The sequence below is a fragment of the Oncorhynchus tshawytscha genome, linkage group LG16 (assembly GCF_018296145.1).
Source record: "Oncorhynchus tshawytscha isolate Ot180627B linkage group LG16, Otsh_v2.0, whole genome shotgun sequence".
In the NCBI taxonomy this organism is placed as follows: Eukaryota; Metazoa; Chordata; class Actinopteri; order Salmoniformes; family Salmonidae; genus Oncorhynchus; species Oncorhynchus tshawytscha.
In genome coordinates this window covers 18,368,315-18,392,780 of record NC_056444.1, presented here as the reverse complement: position 1 = coordinate 18,392,780, position 24,466 = coordinate 18,368,315, and the positions used below count along the sequence as shown (strand labels likewise).

Sequence of the window (24,466 nt, the reverse complement as noted above, 5' to 3'; positions counted from 1 at the left end):
TTAATCTTAATATGACCTCTAATCAGGGAACGATTTAGAAGGGGTGCAATTAATTCAGGTAGATCAGAAAACCAGTAGGCTCAGGACCTTGTAGGGTAAGAGTTGAATACTCCCATCCTATATAATAGGACAGACATTCCTTAATTTTGCTTTCACCCATCCTTTGTCCTCAGTACAGCTGACAAGGAGAATAATTATGCACCCCACACAACACACAGTTCATGTTTTATTTTAAAAGGCTTAGAACTCAGTGCTTACATGCTTTTAGACATGGAAAACAAAAGCAGAATCTCTTGATTTGAACAGAAAAAGATTTTACATGTGGTAAATCAGAGAAACTCAGTAACAGCCCTCTGCGGGGACACTCAAAACAACTCCGACCCCCTAAACACTAGCACATAGGTGGCTAGGGTGTAGGGGCTAGTAAGGGTTGATTTGGAATTGATAGTCTGCCCTCGGCTCCTCCAGGGCACCTGGAACTTGTAGTCTCTACACTGGCATGGTTAAAGTTCTTAGCTACTCAGAAAGTGATTTTTAAAGTTCATCTTTGCTCTGTGATAACTTTGTGGCATGCTGTTCCAAGAACTTACTAAATCCTTCTATGGTTCTATCCCCACCCTCAAATTTGATTGGGCTCTGCTTGCGGTTGCTAGGTGCAAAGTAGATGGTAGGGAAGCCCTCTGTTTTATAGCTGTCGTGAGGCACGTCATTAGCCGTGGCGTCCATTTTGGCAATGACGAGGTTCTTCTCGTTCTTGTATTTTTTGCCCAGGGCGGTATAGTCGGGATCCAGCTTCTTGCAGTGACCGCACCACGGGGCGTAGAACTCGATCAGGACGTCTTTCTTGATATCCATGACAATGTCGTCGAAGGTCTTTCCAACCACTACCTTCACAGGGCCTTTGTTGTTCTTGGGCACCGGCTGGGATTTGATGACGGGCTTCAGTTTGCCTACAGAGAGGGAGAGACAAGAATGGACACAGACATGGTGACCAATGGACACTAATGTATAGTCCATTACACGATATTGGCAAAGACCTGTCACACAGATGATATTTGGCTGGCTGCAGACAAGGTACTCAACTCAGGTTAATATGTAACTCAATACAACATCTTGTGGTTTAAAGTCGTGACATTTTATAACAATTGCTGTAAAGCTCACCTTTCTTAAAGGCCATGATGAATTCCCTCAGCACCTCAGAGTCAAACTCCTCAGGCTCCATGGCAAACTTCTTGCCACCATCTCCCAGAATCCCCACATTGACTTCCTCCCCGCTGTCACTGAGCCCCAGGCTCTTCAGCTCATCTGAATAGTCCTCCTCGTCAGCGATTGCAAAGGTGTATTCCGGGAAATCCTTGGCCACCTCCAGAACCTTGCTCCTCCAGAATTGGGTGGCTAGAACAGAAAGAGAAGGGGTTATCAGACATGAGGCATGAGATGAGCTGCAATTAACACCGCCAAGGTTGTCCAACCGCCGGTCCTGGAGGAGAGCTACTGGTAGTGCAGGCTTTTGTTCCAGCTCTTCAGCATGTCAAGAAAGGTATTATGGAAGCTACGCAGCTTTAGACAATATTCACACAATCTAGGAAATAAGGGGTTGAGGACACTTGCCTTTCCTGAAGTCGAAGCCGAAGTCCACACCGTAGTAGACAACGACCAGCGGTCTCTTAGTGTAGCGTTTAGCATCGTTGCTCTGTTTCCTGTGACCCACCAGTGGCAGGATGTGTTTCTTAAAAAAGTCCTGCACCTCAGACACCTCTGTGGAGTCCTGAAAAGGAGAGAGGCCAGGTTATGAGATCATACATTAAAACATGCAAATAATTTCAGCATTTTCTTAGGTCAGGAGAGCATGCTTCATTGAAGTCTACTTGAGGTTAGACAAACACACCTTGTGGACAGACTTACTTTGATTGTGAGTGTGTGTGAAGCTCTCTCATACTTGGACCTGAACTTCTCAGGCTGCACCAAGACGACCTGGCCGGGGGAGGCCTTGAGGAGCTTGGCCAAGTCTGAACTGAAGGTATGGAGGAACTTGAAGTCCTCTCTAAGAACATGACCTGGGAGGACAGATAGGAGGGGAACACAGTACAATCACTATTGATCCCCTTTAGAAAGCCTCAACAGGAGCGCAGGAATTTCCTATACACCCTCAATACTAAACATATAGCATGCTATGTATAGTCACTCAGGGTTCGTACAGACCGTGGCAAGTCAAATTCAAGGACTTAAGTACTTTTTCAAGCACTAATATTTATTTTCAAGGACCATCAATTTTTAAAAGTTCATCGCCACAACCTTCTGGGGAACCTTAAGTTCTACTCAATGTTGTTTTGTAGGGCTGTCCCAGACAAAAAAATTTAAACGTAGAGTTCCCTATATAGACACACCCTGTTTGAAGAAAATCTATACTGTAGGTAGGCTACTGAGCTCATCTTATGCTTTAAGCACACTGATTAAATAATCAAGACAAATAACAGGGAGCAAGAGATCAAGATATATAATAATCTTCTGGTTAGGATATATATAATCTTCTGGTTAGGATATCTATATATCTATCTATATCTATATATAAATATAAATAAAAAATAACTGTTCCCGAACCTCTTCCAGCTGGCCTTGGCAGATTCTGCCAGTAAGCTCCTGAAGTTACCAGTAGGTAGCTTTCTACAGGGGTCAAACTTTTCAATTTAGAATGCCAATTTATCTTACCATTTCTACCAAACTGCATGCCAGTTAGGATTGTCATATGCACATTTCCATGGAACAGTTACATTTCATATACACTGCTCCAAAAAATAAAAGGGAACACTTAAACACAATGTAACGCCAAGTCAGTCACACTTCTGTGAAATGAAACTGTCCACTTAGGAAGCAACACTGATTGACAATCAATTTCACATTCTGTTGTGCAAATGGAATAGACAACAGGTGGAAATTATAGGCAATTAGCAAGACAACCCCAATAAAGGAGTGGTTCTGCAGGTGGTGACCACAGACCACTTCTCAGTTCCTATGCTTCCTGGCTGATGTTTGTGTCACTTTTGAATGCTGGCGGTGCTTTCACTCTAGTGGTAGCATGAGACAGAGTCTACAACCCACACAAGTGGCTCAGGTAGTGCAGCTCATCCAGGATGGCACATCAATGCAAGCTGTGGCAAGAAGGTTTGCTGTGTCTGTCAGCATAGTGTCCAGAGCATGGAAGCGCTATCAGGAGACAGGCCAGTACATCAGGAGACGTTGAGGAGGCCGTAGGAGGGCAACAACCCAGCAGCAGGACCGCTACCTCCGCCTTTGTGCAAGGAGCACTGCCAGAGACCTGCAAAATGACCTCCAGCAGGCCACAAATGTGCATGTGTTTGCTCAAACGGTCAGAAACAGACTCCATGAGGGTGGTATGAGGGCCCGACGTCCACAGGTGGGGGTTGTACTTACAGCTCAACATCGTGCAGGACATTTGGCATTTGCCAGAGAACACCAAGATTGGCAAATTCGCCACTGGCGCCCTGTGCTCTTCACAGATGAAAGCAGATTCACACTGAGCACATGTGACAGAGTCTGGAGACGCCATGGAGAACGTTCTGCTGCCTGCAACATCCTCCAGCATGACAGGTTTGGCGGTGGGTCAGTCGTGGGGTGGCATTTCTTTGGGGGGGCCGCACAGCCCTCCATGTGCTCGCCAGAGGTAGCTGACTGCCATTAGGTACCGAGATGAGATCCTCAGACCCCTTGTGAGACCATGTGCGGTTGGCCCTGGGTTCCTCCTAATGCAAGACAATGCTAGACCTCATGTGGCTGGAGTGTGTCAGCAGTTCCTGCAAGAGGAAGGCATTGATGCTATGGACTGTCCCGCCCGTTCCCCAGACCTGAATCTAATTGAGCACATCATGTCTCGCTCCATCCACCAACGCCACGTTGCACCACAGACTGTCCAGGAGTTGGCGGATGCTTTAGTCCAGGTCTGGGAGGAGATCCCTCAGGAGACCATCCGCCACCTCATCAGGAGCATGCCCAGGCGTTGTAGGGAGGTCATACAGGCACGTGGAGGCCATACAGGCACTATTGAGCCTCATTTTGACTTGTTTTAAGGACATTACATCAAAGTTGGATCAGCCTGTAGTGTGGTTTTCCACTAATTTTGAGTGTGACTCCAAATCCAGACCTCCATGGGTTGATAAATTTGATTTCCATTGATAATTTGTGTGATTTTGTTGTCAGCACATTCAACTATGTAAAGAAGTATATTTAATAAGAATATTTCATTCATTCAGATCTAGGATGTGTTATTTTAGTGTTCCCTTTATTTTTTTTGAGCATTGTATAATAAAGTCTTCGTATCTGAAAATCATGTGGTTAATCAAAATTCTAAAAGTAACTTCTATTGCAAACAATGTAAAAAATAGCCTCCAGAAAGCCAACAAATAAAAGTGTAGCCTGCAGGTAGAAAATACCCTGATAAAAATACATATCCTATGAATCACATTGGCTACGCATGGCCTGTCTACAAGGAACTTTAAACATTGTATCAACTAGGTCCAGCCTGAAGCTGGTGCTAGCAAACTTGCAATATTGTATAGAATATTCTGGGCCCTCAGAGTTTCCTGTACCAGTGAGCTCTGGACTGACATAGCTGTAGGCTATTTGTGCAAGGGATAAGAAGTGATCAGGTAGGCCTATTCTATTACTTTTCCACCAGATCAGAGCATGACATTGCCTGCCTGCTCGCCCCTCCCGCCATTGTGTTGAGTGGTTATCAAAAGAGCTGAAACATTTTCACAAATTGACAATCATTCCTCAACGTAGTCTCTCTCAATGCATGTAAAAACAGATTTTGATTACGTGCCGTTTGAGGTGAAGAAAAATGTGAGAATTCACCATCACTATCAGATGTGGAAGTTTATTGGCCTATACTTTACATGCAGGCCAGGTAGCCTAGGCCTACTTCTATGGGTAATCTGGTGCGCGTCCTTACGCAACATTGACAAGAGCGCTCCAACCAAACACGTGAGGAACAAGTTGTCATACCATTTACAAGTGTAGCCTAGGTTGTGCAGTCCACAAACGAAGTGTCCACTCAGACAATGAGAATGGTAAAAAACTAATAATTGAATACATTAACAAATTACTGTAACCAAACAAACATTGCAGATGAGAAATTAATGGTAAACTACTGGTGAGCCATCCTCAGCAATGTATTAGTCCACTGAGACAGGCATTAATCAGACAGGTGTCTCCTGTTATTTTTTATACATATGCAGACCCCTTGACTTTTTCCACATTTTGTTAAATTAAAGCCTTATTCTAAAACGGATTAAATAAAAGTACCAACTTGAGAAAATGTCAGATTTTCAAGGTATTCCAGTACTTGAAGCGCCTTGTGCACCCTGCACTGTGTACACCAAAGCATTGTTAATTAAAAATTATTGAATACTTACAGGCCTCTAGGTAGAGGTCGTAGGTCGTATCCTGCTCCGAGGAAAACACACCCACTATGACAGCGTCGTCACCATCTTTGATAAACTCTGACACCTGTTTCACCATCTGCACCTGCTTGGAGGGAGGCCCTGCCTGCTCGCTCATATAGTCAACAATTCCTACAGAGAGAACACACAGAATAGTTAGAACACTTGGCTATATCATTACAATGGGACACGTCCTAAAATCCATAATGTTAGCAGATATATTTAGTTATTGGGTAGTGTCTGAAAGTCTGAAGTGTGGACATACCACTCTTCTCTCTGGGTCCGTTGTAGTCAAAGGCCTTCCCCTTCCTGAAGATCTTGAGGGTGGGGTACCCCGACACCCCGAAACGGATGGCAATGTCCTTCTCCTGGGTGGCGTCTACCTTGGCCAGGGGGATGGGAGGAGAGCGCTGGCTCAGGTCCTTGGCTGCCTTCTCATACTCTGGAGCCAGCTGCTTACAGTGGCCACACCTGGAGGGACAGTTAAAACGGCACCATAAAGCTTTGTTAGGCAGGAACAGTCATGAAGCTTCATATAAAGCTATTTTGTCACCTCCACTCCTTTACTAGATAGAAAACACAAAGGACGTGATATATTTCATGCGTCAGACCAGTGGAGATGAAGAGGAGACAAGGACATGAAGTGACTAGATCATTGAGATGCATCCTAAACGTTGTCTGGAGGTGGACTGACTGACCATGGGGCGTAGAACTCCACCAGGATTATGTCAGCGTTGTTGACCACATCGTCAAAGCTGTCCTTGGTCAGCACCAGGGTTGCCTCAGGAGGGGGCTTCCAGTCTGGCTGGGCCACCTCTTTCACTCGAGCCACAATGACTGAAACACAATCACAGTTAGAACATTACCAATGCTACTGAAGTGAAACTAAGATAGTAGCCTGTGTACCAGTCTGTTTCCGCTTTAGTCAAACAAGGCCAAGATGTACTAGCGTAGTCAAATATAGAAACACAGCCAGGCTACCAGCTCAGTCTTGTTAATGGTTGTCCTACCCTGCTCATTCTTGGCGCCATCATACTCCACAGGCTCCCCCTTCTTCATGATCTTGAAGGTGGGATATCCAGACACCTCAAATCTACTTGCTAAGGAACTGGACTTGGTCGCATCCACCTTGGCCACAGGGATAGGGGGGTCATTCTCTTTCAGACTCTGGGCGATCTTCTCATACTCAGAAGCAAACTGCTTACAGTGGCCACACCTGGGAGAGGGGAGGAGAACAGATTAGAGAAGTGTCAATCAAGGGGAAAATTATTTCAATGGTGCATATATCCCATGAATTTGAGATGAAGGCCTTCCGGTTCTCACACTGCATTATCGGCTACCAAGAGCTGCACAATAGATGTGGATGGACACGTCGCCAATGACTGACAAATATTGACTTCTTATTGTCAACTCTCCCTTTACGCAAACTTACCACGGGGCATAAAACTCTACCAGCACAGTGTCCTTGCCCTCCATGAACGTGTCAAAGTTGTTGTCGGTCAGGACCAACACTCCGTTCTCATCCTTCACCTCTGTTCCATCATCTTCATCCTCTTCATCGTCACTGTCATTAACCTCATCGACTTCTGCTACATCTGCAAACATCATTGATAACACTGAAATCAACAGAACGTCTAGCAACAAGTCAGGACAGCGCAGTTGGGTTTGCGTTGCAACAAAACCCAGCTCTCAAACCCAGGGGAGCTTACAGCAGGCCCACCTTTTGGGTTCTCAGCTGAAAGCATGGAACATACAATTAACAAAAATAAACACAACAATTTAAGATTTTACTGAGTTTGAGTTCTTTCTACTGTATGAACTGTAAATTGAAATAAATTCATTAGGCCCTAATCTATGGATTTCACTTCACATGACTGGGAATATAGATATGCGTCTGTTAGTCACAGATCCCTTAAAAAAATGGTATGGTGGATCATAAAACCAGTCAGTATCTGGTGTGACCATTTCAGGATCTCATCACAGTATCTGTGCACTCAAATCGCCATTGATAAAATGCAATTGTGTTTGTTGTCCATTGCTTATGCCTGCCCATACCATAACCCCACCATGAGACACTGTTCACAACATCAGCAAACTTCTCACCCACACAACACCACACACGCTGTCTGCATTCTGCCCGTTACAGTTGAAACCGTAATTCATCTGTGAAAAGCACACTTCTCCAGCATGCCAGTGGCCATCAAAGGTGAGCATTTGCACACTGAAGTCAGTTACAATCCCGAACTGCAGTCAGGTCAAGACCCTGGTGAGGATGACGAGCACATAGATGAGCTTCCCTGAGACGGTTTCTGACAGTTTGTGCAGAAATTCTTTGGTTGTGCAAACCCACAGTTGTATCAGCTGTCCGGGTTGCTTGCCAGACGATCCCACACATGAAGCCAGCTGTGGTCCTTGGGCTGGCATGGTTACACATGTTCTGGAGTTTGGACATACTGCCAAATTCTCTAAAATGTTGGAAGCAGCTTATTGAAGAGAAATTAACAATACATTATCTGGCAACAGCTCTCGTGAAATTCCTGCAGTCAGCATGCCAAATCGCACACTCCCTCAACTTGAGACATCTGTGGCATTGTGTTGTGTGACAAAACTGCACATTTTAGAGTGGCCTTTTATTTTCCCCAGCACAAGGTGCACTTGTATATTGGTATTGATATACCACACCTGTCCGGTGGATGGATTACACTGAGTACAGTAATTGTATCTTTAGTATTAGAAATGTTTGTCATTCCTATAGCAGTTAAGTTCCAAATCTTTCTAAACTGTATCGCGTGCAATGTGTATTTACGTTTAAACTGAGCATTTGTGCAGCGTCGGGGCACTTTCCTCACAAGGTTAAATAAATGGGATGTCCAATGACCCAATGTTATGCAATTAGTCATGATAAGACCTAAACAAAACCACGCTGTAACGTTACGGAGTACGCACAACATTCTATAAAAGCTAGCCAGCAGTTAATAATTAGCTAGCTAGTCACCCAACTAGCTCGCGAATACGAGCTGACTGGCTAATTATAACGACAGAAGAAGCCAGCTAGCTAGCGTGTACACGAACTGGCAAACTTAATTCATTACTAGTTAACGTTAGCTCACTACTTACCATCTTCTTCACATTGGATAACAGTGGCAAAGTGGGCAACGCCAAGCAAGACAATTAGCAGCAGCACTATCTTTCTCATTGTCAGGTTTTCCAATGGGATGCTATCCGTGTAACGAGTGAGACTTCTCCCTTTAAGCTAGTAACTGATGAATATAATCACATGGGTCTATTATTAGCAATCTCTGTAGCACTTGATCATTCCTGAAGTGAAGTTAAACTGATCTTTGGCTTGTGGCTTCATACAAACTAGAAAGACTTCAGAAATCACGCTCCCCACCTCCCGAAATTGAATTTGTCTGACTTGCCACGTTCTAATTGGCTGTCATCGTCGGTTTTCCTCCAATTGCGTACCGCCACTTAATTCCTGGATCCTGTACTTCGAGGGTGCCATTGGATAGTTTACCAATTATTGTAATGTCATTGGACTGAATAGACTACTGTTTTTCAACAGTGAGTGAACAGTAAAACAAGAAAAAGTTGGACTAGTACTTTTGATATCAACAGGATAATGAAGAGGTTTATTTATTTATTGTGAAAGGACCGTCTCTGGATTGCTGCAACAATGCAGCTGTCCTGTAAACATATTAGTTAGTCAGTGAGCCATGTTGTAATGTTCATTCTTTCAAGAAACAGTGTGCGCTCCCCTCACCCTATCCTGCACACCATTTATTTGAGAATGTATTTTACACACCATTTACTTATTTGTTTTACAACCAGGGCACATTGTTTATTTAATGTTTTTGAAAATAGACATGGTGACACAAGCAGTGGCCTACTGAATACTTGTAATTAAGCCTGATTCCCTCCACACAGAGTATTTAAACATAATTTTCGACACTATATCCCTCTTGAATAGCATATTGATGAAGATAATTCATTATTTCACTCATTCATTCATTAGACTTGACATACAGTGTCAACCCCAGCACTGTCTGACTGTCCCTAGGAATCCCTCCTCTTCTGGCTCAGTCTCCGGGCTCCCATGGACCATAACCTCCACCACAGCCCTGTGTGGCCCTCCATGGCCCTCCATCACCCCAGAAGCAGTGGTATATCTGGAGCTGGGCCCTTCTACTGTAGCCCATTGGGTGTTTCTGGGACTTCTGTGGCTCTTCTTACCAGACCGACCGACAGTGGTCCAGTGGCTGATCTGATTCTCCAGAACCACAGTCTTAACCAGCTGATTATCTATCCAGCCTGTTAGGCTCTGGATCTGAGGCATGTTGTCCCATGTCCGAGCCTCAGCTAGGTGCACCGAATCTGGGGAGGAGAGGTAGCTTGGCCCCCCTATGGAGGTGGAGATCTGGAGGTTTCTGTCTGATGGGTGCTCTCGGGAGATCCACCCTGGTGCTCCACTATGCAGGGGACTGACAGATGGCCCAACCCTACTTGAGAGTCCCCCAGCTGGGGCTGGGGTCTGCCTCCTCTGGCCTGACTGCTGCAGATGGTGGAGGGTCTCCAACTCAAGCTGAGACCTGGGATGGAAATAAAAACGACTGGTTAACAAACCAGGCCATCTGAGTGACTTAGGGCTATGCTAACTAACTGAGCTAAAGCCTAAACATAAACTCAAATAATCAAGTAGTCACTGGGCGAACATAGTTCAGTGAATCACCTCTGCCATTCTATGGCAGGCTTATGCTGTTTTTGATGTGAATTATATTTAGTTGTGGTTTTACCTGTAGTGGTGTGCGTCAGGTGAGTGTTCCCTGGAGGTCAGTGGGAGGTTGGTGATGTCAGGGGGATCATTGAGAAGTGTTTCTTCAGTCACGTGTGCTGTTTCACTGGCAGCAGAGCGCTACAAAAGAAACACACACTCTTAAAACTGTGCTGGAATCAGGGACAGCTCATGAGATGGTGGTCAGTTCAAATTGAAAGTGGAATATGTCTAACTAACTCCACCTAGATTGCTTCACAGAGGCTTACATATTCAAAGGTTATGCCTAAATCATATATACACTGGCAGGTTGGTTCAGACAGTGTGGGTGTGCCCACCTGTGAGGCCAGGCTGGAGGGGCTCTGGGTGGGGGAGAAGATATCTTTAGGATGTAGGGTGTGGTGCAGACTGTTAGAGAAGGCATTTAGTCTAAACTGCAGCTCATCCACCAGGCTCTCACATTCCTCCAGGTAAAAACTCTGAGGAGAAAAAATAGATATCAGCCAGCCCTTCCATGCCTCAATCTAAACCACAAGGTTGTTCTCTGCTTTCATTCACAGTCAAAGCAAAGCAGTCCTATATTCAAAACTATCTTTCGGACATTAGCATGGAGGTCAAAGGTCACTCACTCTCCTGTGGGCATGGCTATCTGTCCATCTCTGTCTGCGTTGGCCAATGAGCACAGCTGCCCGACCCCTGACGTAGCCAACCACGTCACAGAGAGTCAGTAGGCTCCTCCTCCTACCAGCTAGTTTAGCAGCTCTCACTAACGAGGAGACGATTCCAGTCAACTAGAGACAGACAGACAGACAGACAGGAGCAGAGGGTTTACAGCAGACAGATGTAGCTTGCTAGGGCTGGATAAAGCAACAACAAAGTACAGGGTGATGTATACACACAGTACTGTAGGGTAGACTACGTGTATGTTTGTTGTCTCTGGATCGCCTTGGAAACTAGTTCATTTATGTCAAGGATTTTATCAAACACAAATGTTTAAAAACAGTATTATAAAAAGTGTTTAAAAACAGTGTTATAAAAAGTGTTTAAAAACAGTATTATAAAAAGTGTTTAAAAACTGTCACGACTTCCGCCGAAGTCAGCCCCTCTCCTTGTTCGGGCGGGGTTCGGCGTATTTATTCCTCTGTTCCCCCTCATGTTTTTGTGTAAGATTGTTTGTGTTACGTGATTGTTGTTGATGCGCCAGACTGGTTTGTTTTTCCTGTGGTATTTCACGAAGATGTTTATTGTTAAACATAATTCTTGTGACTGTTTTTGCGCATTTTGCCCTTTTGCTCACAAATCTCTGCTCTCCTGCACCGGACTTCGCTACCAGTACGCACACACCTTACAAAAACAGTATTATAAAAAGTGTTTCAAAAAGTTTAATGAGTACCACTGCTGTCCAGGCCACAGTGAAGGTGAGACAGAGAGCTCCATGGTAGAAAGACAAAGACAGGCTGTTGGGGCTGTGGAGCTGGTGGGGCTGAGAGGCCACGGGCAGGGAGGGGGCCCGGGAGCCCAATTGGCCCCTGGAGAGAGACAGGAGTGTGAAGACGGAGTGGGGCAGGGAGCTGGACCCCCAGGACCTCCTCAGGAGCAGCAGGTTTCCCACAGAGGACAGAGCCACCAACAGAACAACTCCTGACAGCTGGGGACGGAATAGAAACGGTATAAACATCAGGACACACTGGAAACAAAGGGTGAATTTTAACCAATTAACTTTTACCTGAAGTACTGAACTGTTACTTGAAACTTCTTTAAAAAACATTTAAATTAGGATTATTATATTTTAAATAGTTTCCATGTGGACTGTTTGTAGTTAAGGTAGAAGGTGAAAGGTTGCAGTGTCTGTGGGTTGTTTACCATTGGCCAGAGAAGTCTGGAGAAGGCGAGTCTGAGTAGAGTCACTGAGGCGGCCATGGTTCTGTTAACCCCCGACAAACACATACACCGCACCACCAGGAGGAAGAGCAGTATGCCACGCAGTGTATGGGTGTGCTGGAGATACAGAGGACTCATCATCATCATCATCATCATCATCATCATCATACACACATACACCTCACTCTCTCCCATTCTCACCTGTTCCCAGGTAGACAGTAAGCTGACATCCACATGCATCCTGAAGTCGTGTCGCTGCAGCAGGTCAACGACCTCCAGATTCAGAATGGACTGATAGATGTAGTAGATGTAGTACACCAGGGTTACCAGGAGTATACTGGCCTGGATGGAGACAGATAGGTGTTACCAGGAGTATACTAGCCTGGATGGAGACAGAGAGGTGTTACCAGGAGTATACTAGCCTGGATGGAGTCAGAGAGGTGTTACCAGGAGTATACTGGCCTGGAGGGAGACAGGGAGAAGGGTTACCAGGAGTATACTGGCCTGGAGGGAGACAGAGAGAAGGGTTACCAGGAGTATACTGACCTGGAGGGAGACAGAGATGTGTTACCAGGAGTACACTGACCTGGAGGGAGACAGAGAGAAGGGTTACCAGGAGTACACTGACCTGTAGGGAGACAGTGAGGTGTTACCAGGAGTACACTGACCTGGAGGGAGACAGAGAGAATGGTTACCAGGAGTATACTGGCCTGGAGGGAGACAGAGAGAAGGGTTACCAGGAGTATACTGACCTGGAGGGAGACAGAGATGTGTTACCAGGAGTACACTGACCTGGAGGGAGACAGAGAGAAGGGTTACCAGGAGTACACTGACCTGGAGGGAGACAGTGAGGTGTTACCAGGAGTACACTGACCTGGAGGGAGACAGAGAGAATGGTTACCAGGAGTATACTGGCCTGGAGGGAGACAGAGAGGTGTTACCAGGAGTATACTGGCCTGGAGGGAGACAGAGAGAAGTGTTACCAGGAGTATACTGGCCTGGAGGGAGACGGAAAGAAGTGTTACCAGGAGTATACTGACCTGGAGGGAGACAGAGAGAAGTGTTACCAGGAGTATACTGGCCTGGAGGGAGACAGAGAGAAGTGTTACCAGCAGTATACTGGCCTGGAGGGAGACAGAGAAGTGTTACCAGGAGTATACTGGCCTGGAGGGAGACAGAGAGAAGTGTTACCAGGAGTATACTGGCCTGGAGGGAGACAGAGAGGTGTTACCAGGAGTATACTGGCCTGGAGGGAGACAGAGAGGTGTTACCAGGAGTATACTGGCCTGGAGGGAGACGGAGAGAAGTGTTACCAGGAATATACTGGCCTGGAGGGAGACAGAGAGAAGTGTTACCAGGAGTATACTGGCCTGGAGGGAGACAGAGAGAAGTGTTACCAGGAGTATACTGGCCTGGAGGGAGACAGAGAGAAGTGTTACCAGGAGTATACTGGCCTGGAGGGAGACAGAGAGAAGTGTTACCAGGAGTATACTGGCCTGGAGGGAGACAGAGAGGTGTTACCAGCAGTATACTGGCCTGGAGGGAGACGGAGAGAAGTGTTACCAGGAGTATACTGGCCTGGAGGGAGACAGAGAGGTGTTACCAGGAGTATACTGGCCTGGAGGGAGACGGAGAGAAGTGTTACCAGGAGTATACTGGCCTGGAGGGAGACAGAGAGAAGTGTTACCAGCAGTATACTGGCCTGGAGGGAGACAGAGAAGTGTTACCAGGAGTATACTGACCTGGAGGGAGACAGAGAGGTGTTACCAGGAGTATACTGGCCTGGAGGGAGACAGAGAGAAGTGTTACCAGGAGTATACTGGCCTGGAGGGAGACAGAGAGGTGTTACCAGGAGTATACTGGCCTGGAGGGAGACAGAGAGAAGTGTTACCAGGAGTATACTGGCCTGGAGGGAGACAGAGAGAAGTGTTACCAGGAGTATACTGGCCTGGAGGGAGACAGAGAGAAGTGTTACCAGGAGTATACTGGCCTGGAGGGAGACAGAGAGGTGTTACCAGGAGTATACTGGCCTGGAGGGAGACAGAGAGGTGTTACCAGGAGTATACTGGCCTGGAGGGAGACAGAGAGGTGTTACCAGGAGTATACTGGCCTGGAGGGAGACGGAGAGAAGTGTTACCAGGAGTATACTGACCTGGAGGGAGACAGAGAGAAGGGCAAACTGACCTATTATTGCTAAACAAACAGAAAGAAAATTCCTACTGAGAGAAATGTTTGTAGGGTATAAAGTTCAGTGTGGTTTGCTTAGTACTGAGTATGAAGAGGCTAGCTTGAGCTAGAGGACTCAGACAACTACAGTGAGCAAACCCAGATTTACAGAGAATGTATTGCTGTATATACTGTATGAGAGAAGGGAGGGGGTTCTCTCTCACCTGGAGCCAACTCTGGGGGTCTCTCAAGTATCCCAGTATGCCTTTCTCTCCAGCAGAACAGATCTGGAGGATGAGCTGGACCAGAGAGACGAGGAGGAAAAGGAGCTGGAGAGGAGAGATGAAGGCAAACAAAGCTACAGCTCATATTCACCTTCAGATATCATTGGCCTTCATGTCTGAGATAAGACTAATAGAATGGGCCTCTGTTTTAGCTCAGCTTACAATTCACTGCTCACAGTTCACTTCTCACTGCTTGTTGCTAGTAGTCCTGTGTGACAGTGGATGGAAGACCAGACGCTATCTGACTGAATGTGGGGGGTTCTCTGGAATCATGTAGTAACCAAAGAAGTGTTAAACAATTCAAAATATATTTCATATTTGAGATGATTCCAAGTAGCCACCCTTTGTCTTGATGACAGCTTTGCACACTCATGAGGTGTTGGAACGCATTTCAATTAACAGGTGTGCCTCGTTAAAAGTTAATATACGGACTTTCTTTCCTTCTTAATGCGTTTGAGCCAATCAGTTGTGTTGTGACAAGGTAGGGGTGGTACACAGAAGATAGCCCTATTTGGTAAAAGACCAAGTCCATGTTATGGCAAGAACAGCTCAAATAAGCAAAGAGAATGGACAGTCCATCTTTACTTTAAGACATGAATGTCAGTCAATGCGGAACATTTCAAGAACTTTTAAAGTTTCAAGTGCAGTCGCAAAAACCATCAAGCGCTATGATGAAACTGGCTCTCATGAGGACCGTCACAGGAAAGGAAAACCCAGAGTTACCTCTACTGCAGAGGATAAGTTCATTAGAGTTAAGTGCACCTTAGATTGCAGCCCAAATAAATGCCTCACAGAGTAACAGACACATCTCAAGTAACAGACACATCTCAACATCAACTGTTCAGAGGAGACTGTGGGAATCAGGCCTTCATGGCTGAATGGCTGCAAAGAAACCACTACTAAAAGGACACCAATAAGAAGAAGAGACTTGCTTGGGGTAAGAAACATGAGCAATGGACATTAGACCGGTGGAAATCTGTCCTTTGGTCTGATTAGTTCAAATTTGAGATTCTTCGTTCCAACCACCGTGTCTTTGTGAGACTCAGAGTAGGTGAACGGACGATCTCTGCATGTGTGTTTCCCACCGTGAAGCATGGATGAGGAGGTGTGATGGTGCTTTGCTGGTGACACTGTCTGTGATTTATTTAGAATTCAAGGCACACTTAACCAGCATGGCTACCATAGCATTCTGTAGCGATATGCAATCCTGTTTGTTTTTCAACAGGATAATGACCCAACACACCTCCGGGCTGTGTGAGGGCTATTTAATCAAGCAGGAGAGTGATGGAGTGCTGCATCTGATGACCTGGCCTACACAATCACCCGACCTCAACCCAATTGCGATGGTTTGGGATGAGTTGGACCGCAGAGTGACGGAAAAGCAGCAAACAAGTGGTCAGTATATGTGGGAACTCCTTCAAGACTGTTGGGAAAGCATTCCAGGTGAAGCTGGTTGAGAAAATGCCAAGAGTGTGCAAAGCTGTCATCAAGGCAAAGGGTGGATACTTTGAAGAATCTAAAATCCCAAATATATATTGATTTGTTTAAAAAAAATTGGTTCGTACATGTTTTGATGTCTTCACTATTAAATGTCCCTATGTGGCCCTCTAGCCAAACACTTTCCCACCACTGGGCTAGATGTTAGGGGACATGGTAGAGGTTAGTTAGGGACTAGGAGTGTTATGGTGTTACCTGACATGCCATACTGAAGTAGTCCCATACAGTAGGTGAATGGTAGACCCTAGCTGACTGGACACGGGCAGAGGTGTGCAAAGCTCCACCAGGTAATCTCTCGGCCATCAGGTTCACACTGTTGAACAGGTTGGTGGGGTGGCTGTAGAGGGTGAACTGGGTTGCCATGGCTACCGTTAGTCTGTCCAGCCAGCCAGCGGACCTCAGGGATTCTAGCCTGGACACAAACTCTGACCTGGGCGTTAAATTAGAGCAGAGAGGACAGGGTGACATCAGCAACATGGTTTCTGTTATCAGACTATTTAACAGACATTTAAAAAAGCTATTTAACCTTTATTTACCTAGGCAACAAATTCTTATTTACAATGACGGCCTACAACGGCCAAACCAGTACGACGCTGGGCCAATTGTGCGCCGACCTATTGGACTCCCAATCACGGCCGGTTATGATACAGCCTGGTGATACATACATGATGTGAAAAAAGTTCAAGTCTGTTTACTCATGTACATGGTAGTTTCTTTGAGATAATGGTGCTGAGTGGTTGTGTTGTGTTCTGACCGTGTTAGACCCAGTCGTACTGTGGTCCCAGTTCCTGTGTAACACTGGAGTTGACCGCAGAGACAAAGTCCGACCTCCATGGGTAACGCCATCCCAGAGAATCTTTCCGTGAGGCATTCTGGGAACAAGGTCGCCATTACAGGAGGCACCTGAGGGGAGGTCAGAGGTTAGTTATGGGTTCACCCAGCAGGATACATTTAGCTATCAAACACACAGACAATAACTTAATTTTCTAGTTTCTAAAGAAAGTAGACCACTCACAGCAAAATTAAATGTGGAATACATAGACATTATGATTCCACATTGCACAGACAGTCAAATCTGAGCTGTACTGCAATACTGTGTATGTAACACCTACATGTTTCAAGCAGACCACCATAGTCCCTGTGACCAAGAACGCCAAGTTAACCTGTTTAAATTCAACAAGCTTTCACAGTCTCACATCAGAATTTGACATTCATCCGCATTTCTGAAATGCCAAATTTGAAGTTGTTCCAAACGTAAAATATCGAAGGGTTTAAGGATAAGTTTAGGCATCAACTCCGAATTCTTAAGGTTAGGTATTAACTCTGAATGGTGAAGGTAAGGGTTAAGGTTAGGTATTAACTCTGAATGGTGAAGGTAAGGGTTAAGGTTAGGTATTTTATTTATTTTATTTTATTTATCCGTTATTTTACCAGGTAAGTTGACTGATAACACGTTCTCATTTGCAGCAATGACCTGGGGAATAGTTACAGGGGAGAGGAGGGGGATGAATGAGCCAATTGTAAACTGGGGATTATTAGGTGACCGTGATGGTTTGAGGGTCAGATTGGGAATTTAGCCAGGACACCGGGGTTAACACCCCTACTCTTACGATAAGTGCCATGGGATCTTTAATGACCTCAGAAAGTCAGGACAACCATTTAACGTCCCATCCGAAAGACGGCACCCTACACAGGGCAATGTCCCCAATCACTGCCCTGGGGCATTGGGATATTTTTTAGACCAGAGGAAAGAGTGCCTCCTACTGGCTCATTGACTACAGCTCAGCGTTCAACACCATAGTGTCCTCCAAGCTCATCACTAAGCAAAGGACCCTGAGACTGAACGTCTCCCTCTGCAACTGGATCCTGGACTTCCTGACGGGCCCCAGGTGGTGAGGGTAGGCAACAACACATCCACCATGCTGACCCTCAACACGGGGGCCCTTCAGGGGTGCAGATTTAGTCATGTACTCCCTGTTCACCCACGACTGTGTGGCTGCACACGACTCCAACATCATTAAGTTTGCAGACGACACAAAGGTGGTAGGCCTGATCACCAACAACGATGAGACTATAGACTATATGAAGGAGGTCAGAGACCTGGCAGTGTGCTGCCAGGACAACAACCTCTCCCTCAACGTCAGCAAGACAAAGGAGCTGATCGTGAACTACAGGAAACGGAGGGCAGAGCACGCCCCCATTCACAACGAAAGGGCTGTAGTGGAGCAGGTTGAGAGCATCAAGTTCCTCGGTGTCCTCATCACTAAGGATCTATCATGGTCCGAACCCACCAACACAGTTGTGAAGAGGACATGACAACGCCTCTTCCCCCTCAGGAGGCTGAAAAGATTTGACATGGGCCCTCAAATCCTCAAAAAGTTCTACAGCTGCACCATTGAGAGCATCTTGACAGGCTACAACACTGCTTGTATGGAAACTGCTTGGCATCTGAATGTACGGCGCTACAGACTGTAGTGACTATTTATATTGACCAACTTTTTATTTGCACTGGCTCTATGCACACTCACTGGACTCTACCCACACATACTACACTGACACTCCAACACACACACATACATAGACTACATACGCTCACACACAAAACACACACACTCACACATAGACACTTTCACACTCCTTCATACTCTTTACATACACTGCTGCTACTCTGTTTATTGTATATCCTGATTGCTTAGTCACGTTCTACCTCTACCTACATGTATATATTACCTCAACTACCTCTAACCCCTGCTAATTGACTCAATACCAGTACTCCTTGTATATAGTCTCGTTATTATTTTATTGTGCTACTATTTCCTTTTGTATTTTTTGAAAAAGTTCTTACTTTTTAAATATGCATTGTTGGGAATCGGCTCATATACACATTTCACGGTAAAGTTTACACCAGTTGTATTTGGCGCATGTGAAAATGTAATTTCCTTTGATTTGAATTCCTCAAATACACTCCATGTTGACTACACTACCCCCTGCTGGTGGACAAGTGAACCTGCAGTTTTACAGAGGATAAAAAAACAGAGTAATTCCTAGCCATTTAAACGTCAACATTTAACGGTCCCCAGTGTTTTTCCGGTCAGTTAAATGAGATGTGTCCATTCCCCCTGGTTTACCTGGTATTGGGATGCATTGGAAACATCAATCTTCCTCAAGATGGGCTCTCCTATCAGAATACATGTTCCCTGGACAGCACCTGCCTGTCATGAGGGGAGATAAAGAGGGTGTAAAACACACACACACACACACACACACACACACACACACACACACACCTTCCCAGTTGCTGATATGTTGTTATACCAGGTGTCCCAGTTCAGACCATCCAGTACACTGGTTAAGGTCCAGTTCCACCACTCCTCATGTGTTTGGATGGACATGAAGGGGTTATGTGGGCTCCTAAATTATGTTGAAAAAAAATAGTTTCATACTGATCGTGAAAATGTATACATATGAATATGCTAACAACAAGCAACAAACTGCAGATACAAGGGATAATATTCCTGTTTCCCTCCTACCTGGTGAACTGTGTTCGGACGGCATGGTTGAGGTGATACTGGTCTCTAAAGGAGCTGCCATAGGTTACACACAGTAGGAGGAACAGCATGGAGACACACACTGTCATTTCCCTATGGAGGGAACAGACTGGGTCAGAAACACACGGCCATCTCCCTATGGTCAGAAACACACGGCCATCTCCCTATGGAGGGACCAGACTGGGTCAGAAACACACTGTCATCTCCCTATGGAGGGACCATCTCTCCCTATGGAGGGACCAGACTGGGTCAGAAACACACTGTCATCTCCCTATGGAGGGACCAGACTGGGTCAGAAACACACGGCCATCTCCCTATGGAGGGACCAGACTGGGTCAGAAACACACTGTCATCTCCCTATGGAGGGACCAGACTGGGTCAGAAACACACGGCCATCTCCCTATGGAGGGACCAGACTGGGTCAGAAACACACTGTCATCTCCCTATGGAGGGACCAGACTGGGTCAGAAACACACTGTCATCTCCCTATGGAGGGACCAGACTGGGTCAGAAACACACTTTCATCTCCCTATGGAGGGACCAGACTGGGTCAGAAACACAATGTCATCTCCCCATGGAGGGACCAGACTGGGTCAGAAACACACTGTCATCTCCCTATGGAGGGACCAGACTGGGTCAGAAACACACTGTCATCTCCCTATGGAGGGACCAGACTGGGTCAGAAACACACTGTCGTCTCCCTATGGAGGGAACAGACTGGGTCAGAAACACACTGTCATCTCCCTATGGAGGGAACAGACTGGGTCAGAAACACACTGTCATCTCCCTATGGAGGGAACAGACTGGGTCAGAAACACACTGTCCTCTCCCTATGGAGGGACCAGACTGGGTCAGAAACACACACACATATATACGCAGGCACACACACACACACACATACACACACCTGAGTGTTTTGCGAATGAGTGTTTCTCTCCTCTTCCTCCCCCCTGTCCTCCTCAGCTCCCCAGAAGTGGGTGGGCGTACCAGACGCAGATACCGAGCCCTCTGACGGGCCGCCAGCACCTGTCAATAACACAGCAAAGACTTGTCTTAATATATTCTTAAATAATATGGAATACAACCAGAGCAGTTGATCATCTGTTAGAGTAGGATGATGTTGTTACCCTGTCAAAGTGAGAGCATCTCTCCTGGGGCGGATGAGGAGGGCTGAGCAGGAAGAGCTCTGGGACACAGGAGCCATCTTGGGTCCACAGTTTCAGAGTTTCTGCCTGAAACCCAGGAACTCCTGAGAAACTTGAGAAGTCCGGACGCTTCCTGCGCCAGAAGGAGACCACCACAGCCACGACAAGGATCTAGAAAAGAAAATCAAACAGACCAATTCCATCAATGTTTTTCTGAGTAAGTCAATAGTTAATTATTGATGGCAACCACTTTTGGTTTGCAAAGGTTAGCTTTATATTTGTGTTTGGCTGGGTTTGGGTTAAGTTGGGGTTCATGCTAGGTTGGGTTTGTGTTTTGTTCGTTGGGGTTTGGTTTACCACGGCTGGCTGGATGAGGAAGACACAGGAGAGCAGGGAGAAGAAGACAGAATGGATCCACAGTAAAGTCTTACTGCTGCTGAACCTAACATACGCACACACACATACACACGCATTCACACACACGCACACAAAAACAATAACGCCCTGGTAAATAACTTGTACCAAATGTATCACTTGTAGTCATTTGTATCACTCTATAATACAGTATGATAGCTACCTTGTCTTATGTACTAACCTGATCCCCAAGACGATAGTGACCACTAGAGAGGAGAGGCCCAGGGCCAAACACAGTACCCAGGCTAGGAGGTGACTCCAGCGGGGTAGAGGGCTGAGCCTGCCCCCTAAGCATCTGCTGGTACTGTTGCCCACCTGGTTGTTGCCTAGCAGTTTGGAGCTATCGTTGAGGTTATGATCCCTCTCCTTGCTAACGCTGTTGTTGTCTGGGACACTGTTGCCTAGCAATCTGCCAAGCAAGCTGTTGTCAAAACCACTGGAGTTGCAATCTGAGGAGACTTTCTCCTGGGTCAGCAGATCCCTTACCAGATCCTGACTGCCCCGTATTACCAGATCTCCTCTTTGAGTTACCAGATCCTTATTCGGCACTGAGCCCTGAGACATGAGAGATAGAGAGAGGAACATGATAGCTAATATTAAGTAAACAAATATAATATCTAATAGGTAAAATGGAAATCTAATAGAAGCCAAACACATATTTTCCCAAATGTGTGTAAGAACAGGAAGAGTGTGTCACCTCATATTTCTTCCTCCAGGCCTCCTGTGCACACTGCTGCAGATTGTTCCAGGAGAGAGAGTCAAACACACAGTCACTCACAATCAGCGCATCAGCTTGGGGGAAGAGAGAGATTAGAGATAGAGAGAGATAGAGAGAGAGCAGAGATCTATCACTTGACTCCCTCACTTTCACCTGTTCTCAACCACCCACAAGAAAGAACCATAGCAGGCCATAGTGAGTGCTTGCATGTGTGTGTGTGTTCTACCTTCTATAGAGTAGATGTCTGGCAGTCTGACCATGTCCTGTTTGACCTCTGACCTCTTTACTCTGACCTCACGCTGACGGAACAGGAAGGACAGCGTGGACGCTACGGGCAACACAGCCAGCGTGCTGAGCAACCCCATCGTTAGGGAAACGGTAGACACGTCGATGATGCCCAGCTCTGAGGTGTACTGGAACAACACACAGCATTATGGATAGTGTAGTTGCCCATAGTGACAGATTGATTGATTGATTGATTGACTCACTTGGTCATCGAGGCCAGATATGAGTAACGTGTTGACACACATGTACCCCAGCAGCAGCAGCAGACACACACTGAGGCGCTGTGTGTGAGTGAACACGCTAGGGGAGGGACCACTGTACACAGACAACCACAGGTGGAAGTCTGACAGGTACTCTGACAACTTCAGATACAGCAGCTACACAAACACATGACATACCAACACATGACAAAATAACATATTAAGAGCAGATGACACAATGACACATGACAAAATAACATATTAAGAGCAGATGACACAATGACACATGACAAAATAACATATTAAGAGCAGATGACACAATGACACATGACAAAATAACATATTAAGAGCAGATGACACAATGACACATGACAAAATAACATATTAAGAGCAGATGACACAATGACACATGACAAAATAACATATTAAGAGCAGATGACACAATGACACATGACAAAATAACATATTAAGAGCAGATGACACAATGACACATGACAAAATAACATATTAAGAGCAGATGACACAATGACACATGACAAAATAACATATTAAGAGCAGATGACACAACGACACATGACAAAATAACATATTAAGAGCAGATGACATAACAAGACATGACAAAATAACATATTAAGAGCAGATGACACAACAACACATGACAAAATAACATATTAAGAGCACATGACATAAGAACATCATTAGACAATGAGTTTGTGTGTTCACGTTTTACTATACTTGTGAGTACCAGAAGTCTTCACAAGAATAGTAAACCAACTAAAATGAAGAGAAGTGAGGATATTCTGCCTGCCGGTCCACATTTGTAAAAACTCTATTTCAGTCTTTGTTAGAATTAGGGTTAGAATTAGGGTTAGGGGTTGTTAGGTTTAGGGTTAGAATTAGGGTTAGGGGTTGTTAGGTTTAGGGTTAGAAGTAAGGGGTAGAATTAGGGTTAGGGGTTGTTAGGTTTAGAAGTAAGGATTAGGTTTAGGGTAGAGGGAAAATAGAATTTTGAATGGGAATCAACTGTTGGTGTGAGTGTGTGTGTGTGGTGTGTGTACGTGCGCACACGCGTGTGTGTGTGTGGTGTGTGTACGTGCGCACACGCGTGTGTGTGTGTGTGTGTGTGTGTACGTGCACACACGCGTGTGTGTGTGTGCGTATGCGTGCGTATGGCATGTGTGTACACGTGTGCATCCAGGTGTGTTACCTTGGTGAATCCTGGCCCCTGATCACAAACCCTGAGTCTCCTCTCAACCTGTCTGTCACCCTCGTCAACAGCCAACCAGCACTGGCCTAGGAACAGCCAGCTCCGCCCCTTGCCCTTCACCTCACACACCTCCACCTGTCTGAGGTACCATGTGGGGGAGGGGCCAGTGTTATCATGCCACAGGTGCAGCCCCCACAGAGGGCCTAGACTGTCTACAGTACTACAGAAAGACACACAAACAGTAACATGGGATTAGTACAGGGGTGTCTCTGTCTCTGTGGCTACAGCTGCTAGGGACGGAGGGTTTCACATGCTGGCTGGCCTGGCTGAGCTGACTGATGACACAACAGTTCTCATAGTAAACGAAAACGGAGAGGTATAGTAGTGCATTGTAAAGGCAGAGACTGTAGCTGTAATGTTGTTTCGTACCTCAGTATAAAGGTGTTCCTGGAGTTCCTTCTGAACAGAAGGCATTCTGGGTCATGTAGTTGTCTGGTCTGTGACACCCCATCCTCCCCATACAGCACGATATGGACCTGACACACACACAAACACACACATCAGACAATTCTGCTAGGTTTGCTCAGGAAAAGGTATGTAATGAGGTGAACATGTTGTAATAGTAACTTGATAAAGACAGGTTTTGTGTGTATTTCCAGTGTGTGTATTTGCAGTGTGTATTTGCAGTGTGTGTATGTCTGTCTGTGCCTGTGTCTGAATGAGATATGAGGGTAAAAGACAGTATTACACATTCAGGTGGCACATATACACAGAGACTGACACACCAAAACATAAGGATGAAAGGACAGGTCTCATTACTAAACAAACACATGTAACTATGAACTTTATGGAGTTAACCCCCCTACTGTTCACTTCTTATGGCTGGGG

General features: G+C 45.8%; 2 protein-coding genes across 2 annotated transcripts in view; both read right to left on the bottom strand.

Moving 5' to 3' along the window:
• Nucleotides 1-213: 213 nt before the first annotated feature.
• Nucleotides 214-8,870, bottom strand: LOC112215483 (protein disulfide isomerase family A, member 4). The gene is made up of 10 exons (XM_024374547.2): nt 8,577-8,870; nt 6,892-7,054; nt 6,470-6,675; nt 6,158-6,296; nt 5,725-5,930; nt 5,433-5,591; nt 1,906-2,057; nt 1,612-1,768; nt 1,162-1,395; nt 214-950 (listed from the first exon to the last, which is right to left on the bottom strand). The coding sequence occupies exons 1-10, from the start codon at nt 8,653-8,655 to the stop codon at nt 535-537; spliced, it is 1,911 nt and encodes a 636-aa protein (XP_024230315.1). The 5' UTR covers nt 8,656-8,870; the 3' UTR covers nt 214-534.
• Nucleotides 8,871-8,999: 129 nt separating this feature from the next.
• Nucleotides 9,000-24,466, bottom strand: part of LOC112216508 (polycystic kidney disease 1 like 1) — a 41,646-nt gene continuing 26,179 nt past the window's right edge. The window contains exons 37-58 of the mRNA XM_042298642.1: nt 24,008-24,114; nt 23,579-23,798; nt 22,375-22,548; nt 22,113-22,299; nt 21,866-21,960; nt 21,350-21,723; nt 21,112-21,196; nt 20,737-20,925; nt 20,517-20,635; nt 19,592-19,702; nt 19,349-19,472; nt 19,190-19,273; nt 16,816-16,964; nt 16,257-16,491; nt 14,505-14,609; nt 12,316-12,456; nt 12,097-12,231; nt 11,627-11,881; nt 10,863-11,024; nt 10,572-10,712; nt 10,256-10,374; nt 9,000-10,051 (exon numbers count right to left, since the gene is read on the bottom strand). Coding sequence (XP_042154576.1) covers nt 9,493-10,051; nt 10,256-10,374; nt 10,572-10,712; nt 10,863-11,024; nt 11,627-11,881; nt 12,097-12,231; nt 12,316-12,456; nt 14,505-14,609; nt 16,257-16,491; nt 16,816-16,964; nt 19,190-19,273; nt 19,349-19,472; nt 19,592-19,702; nt 20,517-20,635; nt 20,737-20,925; nt 21,112-21,196; nt 21,350-21,723; nt 21,866-21,960; nt 22,113-22,299; nt 22,375-22,548; nt 23,579-23,798; nt 24,008-24,114 — 3,870 coding nt within the window. The 3' untranslated portion in view covers nt 9,000-9,492. The remainder of the gene's footprint in view (nt 10,052-10,255; nt 10,375-10,571; nt 10,713-10,862; nt 11,025-11,626; nt 11,882-12,096; nt 12,232-12,315; nt 12,457-14,504; nt 14,610-16,256; nt 16,492-16,815; nt 16,965-19,189; nt 19,274-19,348; nt 19,473-19,591; nt 19,703-20,516; nt 20,636-20,736; nt 20,926-21,111; nt 21,197-21,349; nt 21,724-21,865; nt 21,961-22,112; nt 22,300-22,374; nt 22,549-23,578; nt 23,799-24,007; nt 24,115-24,466) is intronic.